This window comes from Schistocerca serialis, chromosome 2 (assembly GCF_023864345.2).
Source record: "Schistocerca serialis cubense isolate TAMUIC-IGC-003099 chromosome 2, iqSchSeri2.2, whole genome shotgun sequence".
In the NCBI taxonomy this organism is placed as follows: Eukaryota; Metazoa; Arthropoda; class Insecta; order Orthoptera; family Acrididae; genus Schistocerca; species Schistocerca serialis.
Genome location: NC_064639.1, coordinates 977,348,670 through 977,372,244, shown reverse-complemented (window position 1 = coordinate 977,372,244; position 23,575 = coordinate 977,348,670). Strand labels below are relative to the sequence as shown.

The window sequence follows — 23,575 nt, the reverse complement described above, 5'->3', positions numbered from 1 at the left end:
AGCCCTGTGGAAAGCCCAGCGGGGCAAGCGCCCAGAAGAATGACACTGTGGCAGTGACAAATAGATGGGAAAATGGTCACTACCACACAGGTCAGGATGCACCCTCCAGTGGAGGGATGGGACAAGTCCAGGGCTGCAAATAGAGAGATCGATGGCCGAGAACGAGCCATGGGCCACACTGAAATGCGTGGGAGCACCGGAGTTTAAGAGGCTAAGGTCGAGCTGAGCCAACACATGCTCCACGGCCCGACCACGATCATCGGAGACAGTCCCACCCCATAGAGGGTTGTGGGCATTGAAATCGCCCAGCAGCAAAAAAGGTGGCGGCAGTTGTGCTATCAGAGCAGCCAGGACATGCTGCGCGACAGTACCATCAGGTGGAAGGTAAATACTGCAGACGGTGATAGCCTGTGGCGTCCACACCCGAACAGCGACAGCCTCTAAAGCTGTCTGTAGAGGTACAAACTCGCTGTGAAGAGAGTTCAGGACATATATGCAGACGCCACCAGACACCCTTTCGTAAGTTGCCCGGTTCTTAAAATAACCCCGATAGCCACGGAGGGCGGGGGTTCGCATTGCTGGAAACCAAGTTTCCTGCAGAGCAATGCAAAGGAAAGGATGACGGCTGATAAGTTGGCGGAGCTCAGCTAAATGGTGGAAGAAACCGCTGCAGTTCCACTGGAGGATGGTACTGGCCATTGCTGGGAAAGGCGTGACGGGACGGGGAAGGCAGATTACGCCACTGGGTCACCCGCTGCCTCCAAGTGAGCACCTGTGCCAGTGCTTTCCATGGCGTCGGAGGGACTGGCGAGATCGAGGTCCTCAGCGGACGCCAGGATCTCCACCTCGTCCTCAGACGCAGAGGTTGAAGGTTGCGGTGGGACAGGTGCCACCGCAATGTCAGGATGTTTGGGAGCCTTTTTCTTCAACGGCTTCGCACGCTGTGCCTTGGGAGGGTCTGGCTGGGAGGGCCCCACTGGGTCAGTCTCAGGGACGGACGACGACCGTGAAGCCCTATGACCAGCGACCGGTTGTTGCTTCAAAACTTTGCGGGTATCCGCTTTGACACTGGGCAAAGCCTGGGAAGGGAGGGCCCCAAGGGACCCCTTCCTGGCTAGAGTAGCCGAAGAAGCCCTACGCTTCTCCGGCTGGGAAGGGGGGACGAATGTCCCCGATGGTTGGGGTGGTGTCGCTCCTGGAGTAGATGGAGCAACAGAGGGCGAAGTGCTCCCCACAACCAAGGGGGCCGGGTCATTTCGACATAGCTGAGAGGCAACAGTACGTGACGACACGGGAGAGGATCGGACCGCTGTTGCAGCAGCGGCATAGGTGGATGTCATGGGCACAGGATGGAGCCGCTCATATTTCCGCCGTGCCTCTGTGTAGGTCAGGCGGTCCAGGGTCTTATATTCCATTATCTTCCTTTCCTTCTGGAAGATCCGACAGTCCGGTGAGCAGGGGGAATGGTGTTCTCCACAGTTAACACAGACGGGAGGCGGAGCACATGGAGTATCAGGATGCGAAGGACGTCCGCAATCCCGACACGTGATGCTGGAAGTACAGCGAGATGACATGTGCCCGAACTTCCAGCATTTAAAACACCGCATCGGAGGAGGCATATATGGTTTCACATCACAACGGTAAACCATCACCTTAACCTTTTCGGGTAAGACATCACCCTCAAAGGCCAAGATGAAGGCACCGGTGGCTACCTGAGTATCCCTCGGACCCCGATGGACGCGCCGGACGAAGTGAACACCTCGTCGTTCGAGGTTGGCGCGTAATTCATCGTCGGACTGCAGAAGAAGATCCCTATGGAATATAATACCCTGGACCATGTTGAGACTCTTATGCGGCGTGATGGTAACTGAAACATTCCCCAACTTGTCACAATTGAGCAACCTCCGTGACTGGGCAGAGGATGCCGTTTTGATGAGCACAGAGCCAGAGCGCATCTTGGACAAGCCCTCCACCTCCCCGAACTTGTCCTCTAAATGCTCCACAAAAAACTGGGGCTTGGTCGACACGAACGATTCTCCATCAACCCGCGTACACACAAGGTACCGGGGTGAATATTCGCCACTGCCTTCTTTAGCAAGACGTTCCTCCCATGGAGTAGCTAGGGAGGGAAACGATCTCTGATCCAATTTCTTCCCGTTGAGGTTAGACCTCGATCGCTTAGAGACTGCTGGTGGAGGCCCACCAGCGATAGATGATGTACCACGCTTCATTGCGGGTCATCCGCCCTGATGCCACCTACTCCGACCAAGGGCCCTCCCCACGGGCGCCACCCAGCCACAGCAAAGGCCACCTGGCAGGATGGCCGTTGCCGGGAGTCCCGATGCCCCAGGGAGATGGGCATCTACTCCTTGGCATACGTGGGGAGTGAACGGCGCAGGCATCAGTAGAGCGATCCCTGTGTTGCCAGGGGGCTACAACCAAGAGGGTACATGGCGACCCCACCACAACGGACTGGCTACCGTGCTGGATCTTAGGTGCAAAAATGGCCAAGGTCATCGTCACAGTTAAAAGAAACACTGCAGAGTGCAGCGTGGTAATCGCCCATGAGATCGAAAACGAGCGGGACACCATCGCAACGACGAGAAAGACGGCAATAGGTCTAATTGCACGAAGGATACAGTGCACCATGTAAGGTGCCCTTCCCCAATTGGCTCGCTCTTCGGAATAATTTGGATAGATGGAGGTCAAACCCGAGAGGGGACCATCACATAAGGCCGAAACGTTTGAGACTCCTTTTAGTCGCCTCTTACGACAGGCAGGAATACCGCGGGCCTATTCTAACCCCCGAACCCGCAGGGGGGGTCAAGGGAGGGAGGATGAGCGGTACTGCAATGCCATGACGAGAAAGTGGGCTAAAGATCTCAATGCACGATGGACATGATGCACCATGTAAGGCACCCTTCCCTAATTGGCTCGCTCTTCGGGAAAATTTTGAAAAATGTAGGTCAAACCCTGCAAGGGACCATCACATAAAGGCTGAAAGGTGTGAGACTCCTTTTAGTCGCATCTTACGACAGGCAGGAATACCTCGAGCCTATTCGAACCCCCGGGCCCACCGGGGGAACAGAGGAAGGGATGGAACTGTTAAAAGAATTAGTGGACGAAATCCAGCTAGCTTTTTTGTTATCCCGAAGAGCACAACGACATTTTGCATGCATCTGTTTATAATCAATGCAGTTTGCCTCCCAATGATGAGGGCTAAAAACACGGAGAGCGCATCTCCGCGCGCAAATTGCATCGCAACATGCCTCAGTCCACCAAGAGACTGGGACATGGCATTGTAAAGAGGAAGTGCAAGGAATGGAACGTTCTGCAGCAGTAAGGATAACATCAGTGAGATATTCCACCTGGTCAACACAACTGGGGAAATCTTGTTCTTCGAAGGTCGCCAGGGAGGAGTAAAGCCACCAGTCCACCTTAGTAAGCTGCCATCTGGGTGTGCATGCAGGTGGGGTAGGAATTAGGAAATGGACAGCACATGGGACATGGTCGTTCGAGTAGGTGTCAGAAAGAACAGACCACTTAAGTCTACGGGCAAGCTGGGCAGTGCAGAAGTATAGGTCCAAATGGGAATAGGTGTGCAAGGAGTTGGAAAGTAATGTGGGCACTCCAGTGTTAAGGCAGAAGAGGTTGAGTTGATTAAGAAGATCAGCCAAGAGGGCACCTCTCTGGCAGGTTCTGGGAGAACCGCACTGGGGATGATGTGCATTAAAGTCACCGAGTAGCAGAAATGGGTAAGGTAGCTGCCCAACAAGCTAAAGGAAGTTTGCCCTGCTGACATTGAATGATGGACGGATATAAATAGTACAAAGGGAAAACGTCAGGTGAGGAAAGGAAAGGTGAACAGCAAAGGCTTGAAGATGGGTAGTCAGGGAGATGGACTGACTAGAACGTCATCCCATATGAGCAACAGGATGCCCCCATGAGATGGAACGCCAACCTCATGGGGAAGGTTAAAATGAACCAGAAAGAAATGTGAAAGTTCAAAACAGTTGTGAGGACACAATTTTGTTTCCTGAAGGCAGAGTACAAGAGAACGCTGCGATGCTAAAAGCAGCCATAAATTTTCTTTGTGGGACCGAAGGCTGCGAACATTCCATTGGAGGAGAGTCATGAGGAGGAAGAAATGAAGGGGTGTCACCTTGAATGTTGCCAAGTGACAGTCTGCGAAGACTCTTTGCTACAGGATACAGAAGCAGGAGGATCCTGCTCCATGGAGTCCACAGTAGCATCGGCTTGCTTGTGCTGTCAGTTTGTAGAGTCCAAAACAGAAAAACGGTTGGTGGTGCGCACCAGTGACACAAAGGCCAACCAGGCTAAGGTATCACGTGGCAACACTGTGTAAGAGGATCTTCGAATCGACAAAGGAGAATACTGTTTGCCTTTGTGGGACTTCTTCGAGCCTTTCCGGTTAGCAGTGGAAGACTCAGGTGTTATTTGGCAGGAGGGATGTAGGAAGTCTTCATAGGAGTACTACTACTGTCCTTTCAAGCCTACTAGTTGTGTAGCTAATGGCTTTGCCCCTTGAAGCAAGAGTTTGATGGCTTGTTGCACAGCTACATGGGGGGATGGCGATGCTACCTTTACACTGGGCGATTTCACAACCTCAGAGCTGAATTTGAGGTCGCATGTCTGTGTGGCCATGTCTTTCATGGAGCGAGAGGTAGCAAGAACAGAACTACAAGTGCCAGACAGGAGAATGCAGGGTTTACGGCTAGCCAATAACTTGCAGGTGACCTGGTAAGGCACTCTTTCCTTGACCCGGATCAAGAAAAATGGGTCAATCCCGAGAGGAGGCAGCATGGCCGCCATTGTAGTTGATACAGCAGGGAGGAGGAGGTGGACAATCGGCCTCTTGCGCATCCATACCACAGGTTACACATTTGGCTCACTGTTGACAAGACATTCTAGTCTGGTTGGAATGATGACACTGGTAGAAGCGCATCGAGTTCGGAAAGTATGGTCAGACTGTGATAATTTCATAGCCTGCTTTGATTCTGGACGGAAGCACCACTCTATCAAAGGTGAAAAAAAAGAGTGCGAATGGGCACTAAGGAAGAATACCTTTTTAATCACCCAATGGATGGCAATGACACTCTGATCAGAGAGGTAAGATTGGATTTCGGCCTCAGTCAGACTGTTGAGCACTTGAGCAGTTAGTGTAAATAACACCATGGGAAGAATTCATAGGCCTCAACATGAACAGAATAGAGGTGGCAAGCAGTTGTTGCGCTTGAGACTCAGAAATAGTCCCCAAAAGCAAAGTGCCATTCCGTAAATGAGTGCAGGGTTTCACAGGACCAACAATGGCAGCAACACCTTTCTAATAATAAACGGATTTACCGTTGTGAAGGACTGACCATCTTCAGTACGTGAAATCACGAGAAACCATGGCGCAGCTGGAAGGGTCTTTGAATTGCTAGCCTCATTCTGTTTAGGTTTTGTAGACGTTGATTGTGAAGATGATTGGCTCACTGCGAGAAAATCCCCCACGATTGTCAGCATCTCCAATGGCACGCTCCTTCCAACTGGGGGACCCCCTCATAAGGGGACGAACCTGCCTTAGGTGATTGTTCACACCTCCGGTCACACCTCCCGAACATCTGACAGAGGGTCCAATTGGCGATTTGGGAAGATAGCGGCTCAGGCAATCACCCCTCCCTGGGCCCGACTGGTACCAGGTGGTACGTGCGAACTCTACCTGTCGACCCGGGGCTGTGAATTATGCATTACACACAAAACATCAAAGCGGAGGAAGGATAGAAGGCACACGAAGGAGGAAACAAGGAATGAAAAACAGTGTAGAGTATTCCGATATTGATTGTAAAAAATGCAGAATACATTTCCAGAAACAGCCCAGACATGTTCCCAAAGAGAGGGGAAACAGAACAGCAAGAGGATAGACATGCAGCATGGAACGAAAAAGATGCTGCAAAGGCTGGGGCCCTGTGGTAGCCAAGCATGAACCCGCCAAAGAGCGGCAAGCCCCCTGGGTGGCGGGGGCAGGGGGGCTGACGTCGTGAAGACACAAATCAAAGTCTGTAATAAGTTTGTCAATTAGAAGACCCCTACCCATCGAAGTGGCAATCCTACCCCACAGGAGGTAGTGCGCACTGAAGTCCCCAAGGAGAAGTTACAGGGGTGGGGAATTGCTGTATTATGAGAGACATGTCAACATAACGCAGTGGCCTACCTGGAAGGAGGTAGACATTGGAAATGGTGATTGCTGAGGTCACTCGCACACCTACCACCATTGCTTCCAGGTTGGTACAAAGTGAGATCCAGTCACTGAAGACATCGGTGTGAACCAAAGCGCAGGCCCCTACAGAGACTATCCGGGGTCTGGCACAGTTCCTACAGAACGCCCGATAACAACAAAACATGGGAGAGTGGTCATTATGGAAGTACATTTCTTGAAGAGCAAGAATTCCACTGGATCATCACGCAGAGAGTGGTTGTCACCAACAAAGTTGTGGTGACATCCGTAAATAAGATGTCAGACTCAGGTTGCGAAGGGTGAGATGGCGCCTCCGGGGGCATTGGGTTGGTTGGTTGGTTGGTTGGTTTGTGGAGATTAAAGGGACCAGACTGCTACGGTCATCGGTCCCTTTTTCCAAATACTAAAAACACCCCACAGAGAATAAAAACAATCAACAGAAGAGAAGACAGACGACACAGAACAAGAGAAACTTAGACAAAGACCAGACAAGATGAACTAAAATCACACAGAGTGTGACGGTGGTTGGCCGACCATAGAAACAAAAAAGGAAAAGCCAACCACCAAGAAACACATTAAAAACAATCAGACTAAAATCGTAGGCCATAGGCCAGAAGCAGCACAAAAACACACACACTTACATTAAGCGATAAAATCCCCCTGCCCGAATAATACACAAAACTAAGTCCGCTATGGCAGAGTAGTCAGTTAAAAGCGCAGGGAGCGTATCAGGCAGCGCAAAAGTCTGCCTGAGCACAGTTAAAAGGGCGCACTCCAACAGAATATGGACCACAGTCAAGGCCGCCCCACAACGACAAAGAGGTGGGTCCTCACGACACAGTAAATAACTGTGTGTCAGTCGGGTGTGGCCAATGCGGAGGGCTCGCATGGATGACCGCCACACAGTCATCGTCTCCTTGATACGACGGAGTTTGTTTGGCACGGGCAGGTTGCGCCATTCAGCATCCCATAAATCGAAAATTTTGCGGCGTAATAGTGCCCGCAAATCAGTCACCGGGAGGCCAATCTCCAGAGATGGTTTACTGGTGGCCTCTTTCACCAGGCGGTCAACATTTTCATTGCTGGGTAGCCCAACATGGCCTGGGGTCCAAACAAAGGCCACAGTTCGGCCACAACAGGCAAGAGTATGCAGGGACACCTGGATAGCCATCACCAGATGAGAACGAGGGAAACACTGGTCGAGAGCTCGTAAACCACTCAGGGAATCGCTACAGATAACGAAGGAGTCAGCTGAGCAGGAGCGGATATACTCTAGGGCACGAAAGATGGCGACCAGCTCAGCAGTGTAAATGCTGCAGCCAGCTGGCAATGAACATTGTTCGGAATGGTCCCCTAGAGTTAGCGCATAACCGACACGACCAGCAACCATCGACCCGTCAGTCTAAAACACGTCAGAGCCCTGATACGTGGCTAAGATGGAATAAAAGCGGCGGCGGAAGGCCTCCGGAGGGACTGAGTCCTTCGGGCACTGTGCCAATTCGAGCCGAAGGCAAGGGCGAGGCACACACCACGGGGGTGTATACAGAGGGGCCCGGAAAGGAGGTGGAACACGGAAAACCCCTGGCCCGGAGAGAAGCTCTTTGACGCGGACGGCGATCGGACAACCCGACCGGGGCCGACGTTCTGGGAGATGGACGACAGACTGCGGGAACAGGAGACGATAATTTGGATGCCCGGGCAAGCTAAAAACATGGGCAGCATAAGCAGCCAGTAATTGTTGGTGTCGTAACCGCAGTGGAGGGACACCTGTCTCCACAAGTATGCTGTCCACAGGGCTGGTCCGGAAAGCACCACTGGCAAGGCGTATCCCATTGTGGAGGATGGGGTCCAGCATCCGCAACGCAGATGGGGATGCTGAGCCATAAGCCAGGCTCCCTTAATCCAGACGGGACTGGATTAACGCCTGGTAGAGCCGTAACAGGGTAGATTGGTCGGCGCCCCAGCGAGTGTGGATCAAGTATCGCAGAGCATTTAGATGCTGCCAACATATCTGTTTAAGCTGCCGAATATGAGGCAGCCAAGTCAACCAGGCATCAAAAACCACACCCAAAAACCTATGTGACTCCACCACAGCAAGAAGTTCGCCATCAAGATAAAGCCGCGGCTCCGGGTGAACAGTGCATCGCCGGCAGAAATGCATAATGCAGGTCTTGGCCGCCGAAAACTGGAACCCATGAGCTACGGCCCAAGACTGCGCCTTACGGATAGCGCCCTGTAGCTGACGTTCAGCAGCTGCAATGCCAATAGAGCTGTAGTAAAGGCAGAAGTCGTCAGCATACCGGGAAGCGGAGACAGAATTTCCCACCGCTGCAGCGACCCCGTTTATTGCAATTAAAAACAGGCAGACACTGAGGACAGATCCCTGTGGTACCCCGTTCTCCTGGGCTTGGGAGGAACTATGGGAGGCCGCGACTTGCACGCGGAAGGTACGATACGACAGAAAATTTCGGATAAAGATCGGCAGAGGGCCCCGAAGACCCCATTCATGAACCGTAGAAAGGATGTGATGCCGCCATGTCGTATCGTATGCCCTCCGCATGTCGAAAAAGACAGTGACCAGGTGCTGACGGTGGGCAAATGCAGTACGGATGGCCGACTCCAGGCTCACCAGATTGTCGGCGGCAGAGCGGCCTTTACAGAACCCACCCTGAGACGGAGCCAGAAGGCCCCGAGACTCCAGTACCCAATTCAAGCGCCAGCTCACCATCTGTTCAAGCAACTTGCAAAGAATGTTGGTGAGGCTAATGGGACGGTAGCTGTCCACCTCCAAAGGGTTCTTGCCTGGTTTCAGAATGGGGATAACAATACTTTCCCACCACTGCGACGGAAACTCACCCTCGACCCAAATACGGTTGGAAAGGTCGAGGAGCCGTCGCTGGCAGTCCACTGAAAGGTGTTTCAGCATCTGACAGTGGATGCTATCTGGCCCAGGAGCGGTATCAGGACAAGCAGTGAGGGCACTGTGCAATTCCCACTCACTGAATGGAACATTGTAGGATTCAGGATGGTGGGTGCGAAAAGAAAGGCGCCGACGTTCGATCCGCTCTTTAATGGAGCGGAAGGCCAGTGGGTAATTGGAAGAAGCGGAACTCAGAGCAAAATGCTCTGCCAAGCTGTTGGTAATTTCGTCGGAGTCTGTACAAACTGCTCCATTCAGTGAGATTGCAGGGACGCTGACAGGGGTTCGATAGCCATAGAAGCATCGGATCTTGGCCCAGACCTGCGATGGAGAGACATGGAGGCCAATGGTGGACACATACCGCTTCCAGCACTCCTGCTTGCTTTGGTGGATAAGGCGGCGGGCCCGTGCACGCAGCCGTTTGAAGGTGATGAGGTGTTCAATGGAGGGATGTCGCTTGTGACACTGTAGCACCCGCCAGCGATCTTTAATCGCCTCAGCGATCTCAGGCGACCACCAAGGCACAGTCCTCCTCCGAGAGGACCCAGAAGAACTGGGAATGGAAGATTCTGCAGCAGCTACGATGCCGGTGGTGACCAAGTGAACCACCGCATCCATGGCATCCTGAGAGAGAGGCTCAATAGTGGCAATGGAGGAGAACAAGTCCCAGTCAGCCTTATTCATAGCCCATCTGCTAGGGCGCCCAGAAGAGTGACGCTATGGCAGTGACAGAAAGATCGGAAAGTGGTCACTACCACACAGGTCGTCACGCACTCTCCATTGGACAGAAGGTAACAGGCTAGGGCTGCAGATCGAAAGGTCGATGGCGGAGTACGTGCCATGCGCCACGCTGAAGTGAGTGACGGCACCATCATTTAAAATGGAAAGGTCGAGCTGTGCCAGTAAATGCTCAATTGTGGCGCCTCGACCTGTTGCCACTGACCCACCCCACAGAGGATTATGGGCGTTGAAGTCGCCCAGTAACAAGAAAGGTGGTGGCAATTGGGCTATCAGCCCAGCCAGGACATGCTGTGGGACATCACCATCCGGTGGAAGGTAAAGACTGCAGACGGTAACAGCCTGTGGCGTCCACACCCGAACAGCAACAGCCTCTAAAGGTGTTTGTAGAGGGACAGACTCGTTGTGCAGAGAGTGAAGGACATAGACGCAGACACCACCAGACATCCTTTCATAAGCTGCCCGGTTCTTATAATAACCCCGACAGCCACGGAGGGCGGGGGTTCGCATTGCTGGAAATCAAGTTTCCTGAAGAGCAATGCAGAAGAAAGGGTGAAGGCTGATAAGTTGTCGGAGCTCAGCTAGATGGTGGAAGAAACTGCTGCAGTTCCACTGGAGGATGACATTGTCCATGGCTGAGAAAGGTGTGAAGGGACTGGGAAGGCAATTTACGCCACTTGTTCACTCACTGCCACTGATTCAGTACCCGCACGAGTGACATCCATGGCGTCTGAGGGACCGGCGAGATCCAGGTCTTCAGCAGATGCCAGAATCTCAACCTCGTCCTCAGACGCTGAGCTTGTAGGAAGCGGTGGGACGGGTGCCACCGCAATGTCGGGATTCTTGGGTACCTTTTCCTTTTTCGGCTTATCTCGCTGTGCCTTTGGTGGTTCAGGCTGGGAGGGCTTCACTGGGTCAGTCTCAGGGACGGACGACGACCGTGAGGCCCTACGACTAGGGACCGGTGGGTGTTTGAGCCACTTGTGTCCGCTTGTGTACCGGTCGGAACTTGCGAAGGGAGGTCCCCAAGGGACCCCTTCCTGGCGAGAGGAGCCGAAGAAGTTGTACGCTTCTCCGGCTGGGAAGGGGGAACTGATGTCCCCGATGGTTGTGGGGGCGTTGCTCCTGAAGTAGATGGAGCAGGAGCAACAGGGAGTTTAGTGCCCCCCACCATCAAGGGGGGAGGTGTGGTCCTTTGACTCTGAGAGCTGACTGGAGCTGATGGAACTGTAGCAGGAGTGACAGTTGTGGCATAAGAAGATGTCATACGCACTGGATGAAGCCGATCATATTTCCGCTTAGCCTCAGTGTACGTCAGTCGGTCCAGGGTCTTGATTTCCATTAATTTCCTTTCCTTCTGCAGAATCGGACAGTCTGGCGAGCAAGGCGGATGGTGCTCTCCGCAGTTGACACAGATGGGAGGCGGCGCACAGGGAGTATCAGGATGGGATGGTCGACCACAATCGCGACATACGAGGCTGGAAGCACAGCGTGAAGACATATGGCCGAACTTCCAACACTTGAAGCACCGCATCGGGGGAGGGATATATGGCTTGACATCACAACGGTACACCATCACCTTGACCTTCTCAGGTATTGTGTCACCCTCGAAGGCCAAGATGAAGGCACTGGTGGCAACTTGATGATCCCTCGGACCCCGGTGGACGCGCTGGACGAAATGGACACCTCGTCGCTCTAAGTTGGCGCGCAGCTCGTCATCGGACTGTAAAAGGAGATCCCTGTGGAAAATAATGCCCTGGACCATATTCAAACTTTTATGGGGCGTGATAGTAACGGAGACACCCCCAGCTTATTACAAGCGAGCAAGGCCCGCGACTGGGCAGAGGATACCGTTTTTATCAATACCAAACCGGACCACATTTTGGACAAGCCCTCCACCTCCCCAAACTTGTCCTCTAAATGCTCTACAAAGAACTGAGGCTTCACGGATATAAAGGATTCCCCATCAGCTCTGGTACAGACGAGATACCTGGGCGAATACGTATCACTTTCATTCATTGCCTTTTGTTCCTCCCATGGTGTGGCCAGGGAGGGGAATGATTTGGGGTCATAAACGTTACCTTTAAAATGAGCCCTCGAACGCTTAGAGACTGCTGGTGGCTGGCCACCAGCAAGAGAAGATGTGCCATGCTTCATTGCGTGTCATCCACCCTGATGCCACCTACTCCAACCAAGGGCCCTCCCTGCGGGCGCCACCCAGCCACAGCAAAGGCCACCTGGCAGGATGGCCATTGCCGGGAGTCCCGATGCCCCAGGGAGATGGGCATCTACTCCTTGGCATACGTGTGGAGTTAACAGCGCAGGCATCAGTAGAGCGATCCCTGTGTTGTCAGGGGGTTACAACCAACAGGGTACATGGCAGCCCCACCACAACGGACTGGCTACCGAGCTGGATTTTAGGTGACATGTCGTCCATGGTTTTCATCCATGCAGAAACTGGCACTGCTCATCGCATGGCGGAAAGTGCATGCAGGAACGGATCCATGCCCAAGAGATGGAGAGTGGGCAGGACTGCAATGCAACGACGAATAAGCTGGCGAAAATTCTCAACGCAAGATGGACACAATGCACCAAGTAAGGCGCCCTTCGCCAATCGGCTCGCGCTTCGGAAAAATTTTGAGATATGGAGGTCAAACCCAACAGGGGACCATCACATAAGGCCGAAACATTTGAGACTCCTTTTAGTCGCCTCTTACGACAAACAGGAATACCGCGGGCCTATTCTTACCCCCGGACCCACAGGGGGTGGGGCATTGGGTAGGAGCCTTGTCCTGGGACTTACATTTCTTCTTCTTCTTCGCCTCTTTCGAAGTTTGAGGAGAGCAGAACACAGGGGGAGCAGGCTTCCACAAGATCTGGAACCAAAAGAGAGCGGGCAACCTTGGGGAAGACAGACAGTGCATCCCATAGCCGAGTTGTGGCAGCAGGACTCCAGCCTGAGAGATATTGCGGGGAGGTCCTAGGGGACAGGGGAGACCTCATCACTGGCGGGCACCAAAATAGAGGGGCACTTCTCCGACTAGGGAGGGGGAGTGGTACCTGGAGGGGAAAGTGTGGGAACCACAAGTGAGGTGAAGATGAGAGTGGGATGGGGATGGGGTGAGTCAGAGGTGGGGGGGGGGGGGGGGGGGGGGAGGAAGGAAGGATGTAAGAGAGGCAAAAGTAGAAGAAATCAAGACTGGGTGGAGGGGGTCATATTTTTGGCAGGCCTCTGCATAAGATAAACGATCCATGGACTTTTACTCTTGAATCTTCTTTTCTCTCTTGTAAACTGGGAAATCTGGTGAGCACAGGGAGTGGCAGTCATGACAATTTACACACACAGGTGGCAGAACACAGGGGCTTCCCTCATGGAGTGGGTTGCTATGGTCGCCACACACAGGGTCAGCCATTCAGTGGAAAGACATTTGCCCAAAACGCATGCACCTCGTGGGTGGCAGGTCACATCGGTCTCCGAGAGATTATCCCTCTCAAAAGACAGAATAAAGGTGCCAGTATCAGTATGGTTGTCTTCACAACTCTTCTGCACATGTTGACCAAAATTAACGCTGCATTGCTCCAGATTAGTATGCAGTTCCTCACCAGTTTGCAGGATGAGGTCCTTATGAAAAATCACTCTGTGGACCATATTTACAGAATGGTGAGGGATAACAGACACTGGGATGTCATCAGAATGATCATAAGCACGAAAGGCTGCAGACTGGGCAGCAGAAGAAGCGTTGATCAACAGGGAGCCCAATCGCGTCTGAGACACTCCACTTCGCCAAACTTGTCCACAATATTCTCCAGAAAAACAATGGCTTTATGGTGGTGAATGTGTCCCCATCCACCAGACCAGGTGGTGGGGAAAGTTTCATCCCAAGATGGTAAAGCTTGGCCCTTCTTCTGCAAGTTCATAAATAGTGGCATTCAATGATCCGCTACCACTCAAAGAGACAGCCATTTGGGAATGGCCAGCTTTTTGCAGGTTGACACAATTCATGCGCCAAGCATCTGCCTTGATACCAACCACTCTGATCAGGACCTCTCCTGAAGGGCGCCACAGCAATGGCCATCTGGCACGATTGCCACTGCCAGGAGTTCCAATGCTCCAGGATGACAAGCAACCACTCCTTGGCAAAAATGGGGAGGGAACAGCTCAGGTATCAGTAGTGTGATTCCTGTATCGTCAGGGGGCTCAGCCAAATGGGTACATAACAGCCCCACCACACAGGTTGGATAAATGCGCTTGTGACTTACTGTGGCAGAGAGGAGGGAGGGGGGGGGGGGGAGGGGCAGGCTACAGTGGGGAAGGAAGAAACAACAGCATCCCGAAACTCCCATAAAATTCGGCGGAAAAAACAATGGAACACCATCGGGGGAACGGAGTGTTTTGAATGTTGGTGGAGATCCATCCTAATCCGGGGCAGAGGAACTAATCATTGGGGGTGTTGGGGAGGGAATGTGGGAGACAGGACAAAGAAGGAAACTGAAAATCACAGCAAAGAGATGCAAGGCAGAGCCCAACTGGTAAACCTGCCCGAGGGCACAAATCACGTGGGCGACATCCTTGGTCTGGGAACAGAATAGAATAGGAAGAATGAGTGGGAGAGGAACGGACAGCGATTGCATAAGAAACCAGAAGCTGTGACTGCCAAACAGAAAAGGGGAGGGGGGATCCCAGCTTCAACCAGGAGACTATCAACAGGGCTAGTAGGGAAGGCACCGGTGGCCAAACGGATACCACGATGGTGGATTGGATCCAGGAGGCGCAGTGTAGAAGGAACAGCCGAAGCATAAACTTGACAACCCTAGTCCAAGTGAGACAGCACTAAAGCACTATAAAGGTGGAGAAGAGTGGAACGATCCGCACCCCAAGAAGTGTGGGCAAGGAAGCGAAGGACATTGAGTTTACAGAAACATCCTATCTTCAGAAGTCTGATATGAGGCACCCAAGTAAGCTTGCTGTCGAAAAGAAGACCCAGGAAACGAAACTGTGGGACCACAGGTAACCGTTGTGCATCGAGGTAAATGTCTGAATCGGGATGGACCGTAGTACAGCGAGAGAAGTGGACCACCTGTGATTTTAAAGGAGAGAATTGAAACCCCTGTGAGAGGGTCCATGCAGAGGCACTCCGTATAGCACCCTGGAGTTGCTGCTCTGCAGAGGCACTCTAAGAGGAACTAACCCAAATGCAGAAATCATCCACATATAGAGCAGGGGTGACCAAAGGACAGACAGAGGCTACAAGTCCAAAATACAGAACCCTGTGGGATGCCATTCTCCTGGGTCCGTGTAGAACTAAAAACAGTACCAACCCAAACCCTGAACGACCAATGGAACACGAACTGCTGGATAAAAATCGAGAGTGGGCCCCGAAGACCCCACTTATGAAGTGTAAGTAAAATACGATGGCACCAAGCCATATCATAGGCCTTGCGAAGGTTGAAAAATACAGCAACCAAATGGCAGTGCTGAGGAAAAGCCTGCCAAACTGCGGATTCCAATCGAAGTAAATGATCGATTGGAGACCACCCCTCTCTGAAGCCACACTGGTAAGGGGATAATAGATCCCGAGAGTAGGGGAGCCAATTGAGCCGACGGGGCTACCACCCGTTCAAGTAACTTGCAAACAACATTTGTCAGACTAATTGGCCAATAGCTTTCGACAAACAGGGTGTTCTTACCAGGCTTAAGGACGGGAACCACGATGCTATCCCTCTATTGAGAAGGGACGTCACCCTGGAGCCAAGTACGGTTAAACACCCAGAGAAGATGTCATCATTGTGGAGCACTGAGATGCTGAAGCAATTGGTTACTAATGGAGTCTGGGCCAGGGGCCGTATCATGAGAAGAAGTAAGTGCGGAAAGAAGTTCCCATTCAGTAAAAGCTCCGTTGTAAAATTCTGACTGACAAGGGGTAAAACATAAGGCGGAAGCTTCGACCCGCTGTTTTGGATGAAGGAAAGCAGACAGATAGGAGGGTGATGCTGATGCTGTTGCAAAATGGGTCGCAAGGTGTTCCGCGAGAATCAATGGGTCCGTGCAAAGGCCATCCGGGAGGGCAAGGCCCCGGAGGGTAGACTGCCGATGGCAACCTGGAGAGAGCAAAGTATAGCCCATACTGTAACATAAGGACAGTAGAACCAAGGGAAGAAACAAAGCATTCCCAACACACTCATTTGATTAAGTAATGGGCTTTGGCGTGAAGGCGATTAAAGGTAATAAGATTGGCAGCAGATGGGTGCCACTTAAGGTGTTGCAAAGCTCAACGGCGATCAAGGATGGCAATGGCCGTAATCCACCACGGGACTTGCCGGTGGCAAAATGGTTCAGATGATCGTGGGATAGCAAGGCTAGCAGCGCGAACAATCGTATCAGACACGTCACGTAGGACATCATCAATACGACCCAACAAAGAGGGAGAAAAACTGACCTGTGCAGTATATAGAGGCCAATCCGCATGTTGGAAGGACCAAGGAGGTAACCTGCCCATCGGGGAGTGGGAAGGGAGCGAGAGAATCAACGGGAAGTGGTCACTATCGCAAAGGTCGTTGTGTGGTGACCAGTGTAATGAAGGGAGGAGGGAGGGAGAAGAAAGAGAAAGATCAATGGCAGTAAAGGTACCATGAACGGCACTGAAATGGGTAGAGGAGCCATCATTAAGAAGGCACAAGTCGTGGTCTGCAATAAACTGGTCTATGAGAAGACCCCGACTAGATGGAAATGTACTACCCCACAAGGGTTGATGAGCATTAAAATCCCCAAGGAGGAGGGAGAGAGGAGGAAGTTGCTGAAGAAGGGCTGTTAAGGCAGCAGATGTAAGAGCCCTGTCAGGAGGGAGATAAAGACAGCAAATTGTGACCTCAGAGTCCAGGTGGACTTTAACAGCAACTGCTTCCAATGTAGTTTGAGGGGAAATCCACGTGCTAGGAACACCTGCACGGACCAACGTACAAACGCAACCAGAGGCCCGCAAGGGGCCGACCCAATTTTGACAGAAAACAAGCAAACTACGGAGGGTCGGTGAGTGATCATCAGTAAAATGAGATTCCTGTAGAACCACCACAAGCTGCAGAGTAAAACGAAATAAGGGATTTCAACTCTGGAAGGTGACGGTAATATCCATTAAAATTCCATTGGATAACCATAAAATGATGATTCAAATGGGGGGTGAGGAGGTTAAAGCCAGTCATGCAGCCGGGTCACTGACAAGAAGGGGGTGACATCCATAACAGCAGGTCAGAGTCAGGTTGCGAAGTTGGGGATGAGACCCCTGGCGGCACCGAAGGCTCCTTGCCCTGGGACTTATGTTTCTTCTTCTTTTCTGTTTGAGATCGAGGAGGGCTGTGCTGCAAAAAGGAGCCAGCTGCAGCAAGATCTGGAAAAGAAAGAGAGCGGGCAACCTGGGGGCCCACAGACCATGGTTCTCGTGGTCGTCAGACCTTTGGCCGGGAAGGGGGGTCCTGGGAGGGGTGCCCTTGACCGGCAGACGCCGAAGAAGTGGGACACTTCTCTGGCTGGGGACGGGAAGCGGTGCCCGGTGGGAAGAGTGTGGGAACTGCAGGGGAGGGGTTTGGGAGTGGGGCAAGGAAGAGGGAAGATGTAACTAAAGCATAACTAGACGTCATTGGCACAGGATGAAGATCTGCATACTTCTCATGAGCCTCAGTGCAGGTTAGATGATCAAAGAACTTATACTCCTGTATCTTCTTTTCCTTCTTATAAGCCGGGCAATCCGGTGAACGTGGAGAATGACTGCCATGAAAATTAACACACACAGGAGGGGGAACACAGGAAACCCCCCCTCATGGAGTGGACGTCCTCAGCCACCACAGAGAGGGGTCTGTGAACAGTGGGAAGACGTGTCCAAAACGCAAGCGCTTAAAACATCTCATTGGTGGTGGGATGTACGGCTTCACATCACATCAATAAACCATAATCTTGACCTCCTCAGGGAGGTTATCCCCTTCAAAGGCCAGGATAAAGGCACCAGTATCAATGTGATTGTCCTTCGGGTCCTTCTGAACATGCCGAACAAAGTGAACATCCTGCAGTCCTAGATTGTCCCCAAGTTCCTCATCAGTTTGAAGGATGAGGTCCCTGTGAAAAATTACACCTTGAACCATATTCAAAGACTGGTGGGGGCTGATGGACACAGGAATTGTGCCAAAATGGTCACAGGCACGAAGGGCCTCAGAATGGGCTGCTGAAGCACTTTTGATCAACAACGAACCTGACCGCATCTTGCTCAGATGGCCCACATCGCCAAACTTGTTTTCAATGTGTTCCACAAAAAATAAAGGTTTGGTATTGGTGAAAGTATCCCCATCAGTCCTGCTGCAAACCAGATAGCAGGGGAAAGATTTCGGCCCCAGCCAATGAGCCGGACCCTCCTCCCAGGGGGTAGCCATGGAGGGGAAGGCCGAAGGGGCAGAAGAAGCAGCACTAAAAGTATCATTTCCATTCAAAGAGATGGCCATAGAAGAACGGCCAGAGTTCTGGACTCATATGTGTTTCATCTGCATAGAGTCCGCCCTAATACTACCCACTCTGATCAGGGGGGCTCTTCCCAAGGTCACCACCCAGCCACAGCAAGGACCCTCTGGCACGGTGGCCATTGCTGGGAGTTCTGATGCTTTATGATGACAAGCAACCATTCCTAGGCTTACATGAGGTGGTCACAGCTCAGGTATCAGAAGTGTGATCCCTGTGTTTTCAGGGGGCTCAACCAAAAGGGAACATAGCAACCCCACCACACGGGCTGGCTATGTACCCTAGCATCAGACAACGACGTGAAGGAAAAGATGGAAGGAACTAGGAGGGCACACGCCAGAGACACTAGGTAAGGTGCTTTTCTCCAAATGGCTTACACTACGGAAGAGAAATTTAGTAATGGAGGTCAAATCCCCGATGGGGACCAGAGAATGTCAAAAGGATGAGGTAATTACTCAACAAAACCAAATCGCAAAGCCAACATAACCACGAGGATAGCGGGGCCAACATAAACAAGGACACCAAGAGAGGGAGGGGAGAGGGCGGAGGGGAAGGAGCAAGGACAGGAAAGGAGGGGAAGGGAAAGGAAATGCAGCCCGGGAAAGAAGGAAGGCTGCAATAGCTCAGGGGCCCGTGCTCGCCATGCACATACTCACAAAAGGACCGGGGGGGGGGGGGGGAGGAATACAGGGAACCAGGTGGATATCCAATATCCAGGTTGACATAAATCAAAACACAGAGACAGGATAGAGGGGGCAGCTGGAAAGAAGCGAGGGTGGGGAGGGAGGGGCACGGTAAAGGCAATGCAGCCTGAAAAGGAAATCTGGGCTGCAACAGCTCGGGGCCGATGTGCGCCACGCACAAACTCATGAAAGAACCATGAGCCCTCTGGGGAGAAACAAACTGATGCTTCTACGGGCATGCTCCAGTCACGTGAAGGCATGAGGAATAAGCATGCAGTTTCATGTATGGTGGATAAGAGAAATGTCAAAAAGGGGGTACTGCTGACAGCAAATTGACAGGGTTTTGCAGGAAACAGCAACACTGTCCACACCATGGGTTTAGATCATGTAAATGCCATCAATGAATATGGATCTTAGAAAGGATTTATCGTGTTAAGTGGATATGAGGGATTTCTCTTGAAAGCACAAACATACTGGCACAGAAAGGTGTCTTTTTGAGCAGAACATGGTTAGTGAAAAGGTTCAGCAAAATCATGTGGTTTGGTGTCAGAGAAAAGTAATGCTCCATGACAACAATTTTAAGGAAGGGGAATGTTTATGTAGGTACCGAGAGAAAGTTTGCAAGAGAAAGTGACAATCACAATTCTGGTGATAAATTGAAAGAAACTGTGCAAAATATGTGGAGGAACTGATTACAACCTTGGGATGAATACTGGAAAGCTGCTGGTCAGTAAACACTATGGATCGTTCTGTGCAAGCATTGTAAATATGCCACCACAAGTGCTAAATTAATAGAACTATAGACACTCAACATAAATGTCCAAATACCTAAATGCAACCATTGCTGACCATGGCATTTTCACTGACTTCGGGGAAGATTACCATATCCAGTAGCCTACAATTAAAATAAAGTTTTTCATTAGAAGAAACAAGCAATCTTGACAAATCAAAGTCACATAAAGTAATTAACTGTATCAGCCTTTTGGTGTGCTACTGTATCAAACTACAAAAAAATTTGATTTTGATTTACCTGTAATTTTGTAGCCAGGAAATCGAATACTTGGTCTGACTGGTCATTTGTTCTAGATCATTTGGCATTACTTGGGGTGCATGTGTAGTATTCTATTATGGACATGAGCTAGTTTAAACCCTAGAAAATGAGATACATTATGTGTCAACAGAAATGGAAGTGACCATTATAAATAATATTTAGAAGCAATCAAATGTGCTCTGGCCCTGGATGTTCTACCAATTGCTGCCCAGAGCCGACAGAGGCCCGTAATCCTTGATATTGGGCTCTCTGTTCCAACAGCGGGATCCATATTGTGACCCAGATGGAATTTCCACAGGGCTGAGGGGTGGAGCTTTTTCGAGCACCTAGATAAATACATCTGTTTTATTCCACCAAAACCTAAAAACTATACTTGATTTGTTGGGGCTGTTCTTACTGCTGCTAAGAATTTTATCCCTCATGAAGACAGAAAGGAACATATACCGGGATGGAATGAACACTGTGAAGAACTTTATGATGAAAATAGCTAAACTGGTGACAGCGACAGAACTGGTGACAGTGATATTGCAGATGACCTCCGTCAAAGTTTCGACGCTGCTAGAAGTGTACGATGTTATGAGATAGTAGAAAATTAAACATCTAACATTCAGGTAGAAAAGCAAAGAGCCTTCTTTGAGAGGTTGGTGGAGCCTCCAATAAACGCGGTCAGAAGCCTTGTATTTCAGGTAACCAAATCGCTAACCGTATAGTTGAAACAGCTAGATCGTCCCAAGACAAACAACATACTTCCAAAATAAAATGAAAACACACTTCTCTAAAAGCTCAGTGTCCAAATGAATCCAATTTCTCTTCACTATTAACACTGACTGAATTGGACGAGGCCTTGAAACAAACTAAACTCGGTAAAGCACCTGGTCTGGATAATATACACCCAGAATTTCTGATAAACGCTGGTAATGGTGGAAAAAATGGCTTGTCCGCTTGTTCTCCAACATCCTAGATAATCAATCACTGCCCAACGAGCTGAAGAGGACAAAAATAATGCCAATTTTGAATGTAGATAAACCAGCTGACCACCCTCAAAGTTTCAGACCAATTTCCCTTTTGAGCCGAGCCGTAGGCCTACTTATAAACTCTGGAGAGGCTCATTTATAGTAGAATTAATGGCTTCGTTCAGGAACATATCGCAGCTGAGCAAGCAGGTTTCAGGCCACAGCATATTTGCTGCGACCAGGTAATGGAACTAACAACTTTCATAGAGGCTGGTTTCCAAGGAAACATGAAGACATTGTCGGCTCATCGACCTAACAGCAGGATATGACAGTCTGGAGAGAAGAGATGATATGCAAATTACAAGAAACAATGTGATTGCGAAACACTAACTCTCATCAACATCAAAATAAACAATAGGTATTTCCACGTTTACTTGGGAGAAAATGTGGGCAAGGAAAGGAAATTAAGTAATGGTCTAGCACACTAGCCACCCTATTACTCAGTCTATATATCTCTGATCTCCCCAATACTAGGTCAACAAAATTCTGCTACAAAGACGATATTGCTGTGGTTTGTAGAACCAAATATCTCAAACAAGCTGCGACAATTCTCACATGTGATCCAACCATTATGAGCTATTTTAAAAAGTGGCAACTTTAAATCCAGTACAAGTAAAACTGACGTATCATTCCATCTGAATAACAAACGCAGAGCTCAGAGTGAAACTTATTGCAAACACTCTTTGCCATAAGAAGTACCCTAAGTACTTAGGTGAAATTGAACAGAGTTCACATGGACAATGCAAATCATACAAACACATTACAGATGAATGCCCCTTGCATTGATAGTGGGGGATTTGGAGTGATCTCATGAAAGTTGATGATACAGTTCTTATATGGATTAGGAACTTAGCTATTGAAATTTAGATACTTTTATAAGTAGTTCTGTTTTTCTGTATTCTCTTTGGAGGAGAGGAGATTAGTGTTTAACGTCCCGTCGACAACGAGGTCATTAGAGACGGAGCGCAAGCTCGGGTGAGGGAAGGATGGGGAAGGAAATCGGCCGTGCCCTTTCAAAGGAACCATCCCAGCATTTGCCTGAAGCGATTTAGGGAAATCACGGAAAACCTAAATCAGGATGGCCGGAGACAGGATTGAACCGTCGTCCTCCTGAATGAGAGTCCAGTGTGCTAACCACTACGCCACCTCGCTCGGTGTGTATTCTCTTTGTATACAAAACCTAATGTTATGTACTTGTATTTTTACACTGCACTTTAAGCTATACGAATTAATTAATAAAAACTACAAAAACCCATTATGCTTTATAAAATTTTTAATTTATTTTTGGCTTACTGCCACTGCACTGTGATAATGAAGTAGTGAAATGGCAGGTCATGCTAGTGGAAACATCAACTGGAGGTAGTATTTAACCTGAATTATGCCACACCTTGTCACTTCACAGAACATATTGGCTGGAATTAATTTACGCACCAAAAACAGTATGTACAGTTTTATATTCTTTCTTTTCCATAAGACACGTAAGATGATTACACACGCGAAATAAATGTTTACGGGTTGTACACGTACCTGCAAATGCCATAACAACATGGTCATCAAGAAGGCAAATTTTCCTTACAGTTCGTTCCTCCTGCAACTTCGCAACAGACTTTTTTTCTACTCCCAAAACAACAACATCCTTTCCACGTACACCAACCTACAAACAGATAACATGTTCATCAGAAATTAGTGCGCATATTTTTAGAGGTAGGTGTGTATGTCTGAAGAGAGAGGGAAGGAGAGGGAAGGGGAGGGAGGGGGAGAGGGGGGGGGGTGAGAGAGAGAGACAGAGAGAGAGAGAGAGAGAGAGAGAGAGAGAGATAGAGAGATATGTAGTGGAGATACATGTAACGCTATTGCAGTGTGTGACATCCGAGACAAATGGAAGGTTCTTTGGTTAAGGTTGTGTGGAGTCTTGTTGACTGAATGCCTATCAGTATATAGTTACATAGATGTCAAACAACTCTGCAACACTCCGGGCTACACAGTACTATTATTTACATAATAATACACTTACAGCTGTAGAGCCTTTCCTAACTGCCTCTTGCGCGTATTCCACTTGCAACAAATGTCCATCAGGAGAAAAAACTGTGATGGCTCTATCATATCTAGAACCCATTGTATCACGACACTACTACCTTCTTCTCAACATACACCAAACCCGCTGCGTAACCGCACGAACAAATCAGCATCAAACACTGGGAAAATACTCACCAAAGATGTTACATCAAAGATGAAACGTTGAAAGAGAATGTCAAAGTGACAATCTTAGGAAGCAAATCGCGCCAGTAAAACGCCTGGCTACGCTGGCGTTTCGGAGCGGAAATTAACATCACATGACCATGCCAACTCGTCTTCACGAACATCTGGCTGTACGTGTTCTACCATTCTGAAAGTAGCTGCGCTTGCCAACTACAATATCGCTTGATTTTTCTCAT

The 23,575-nt window shown here is 50.1% G+C and overlaps 1 protein-coding gene across 1 annotated transcript in view; it reads right to left on the bottom strand.

Moving 5' to 3' along the window:
- LOC126458390 (proteasome subunit alpha type-7-1) overlaps positions 1-23,352 on the bottom strand; it is a 47,858-nt gene extending 24,506 nt beyond the window's left edge. Inside the window, exons 1-2 of the mRNA XM_050095394.1 lie at positions 23,155-23,352; positions 22,668-22,794 (exon numbers count right to left, since the gene is read on the bottom strand). Of these exons, the coding sequence (XP_049951351.1) occupies positions 22,668-22,794; positions 23,155-23,256 (229 nt within the window). The 5' untranslated portion in view covers positions 23,257-23,352. The remainder of the gene's footprint in view (positions 1-22,667; positions 22,795-23,154) is intronic.
- Between the last annotated feature and the right edge of the window lie 223 nt (positions 23,353-23,575).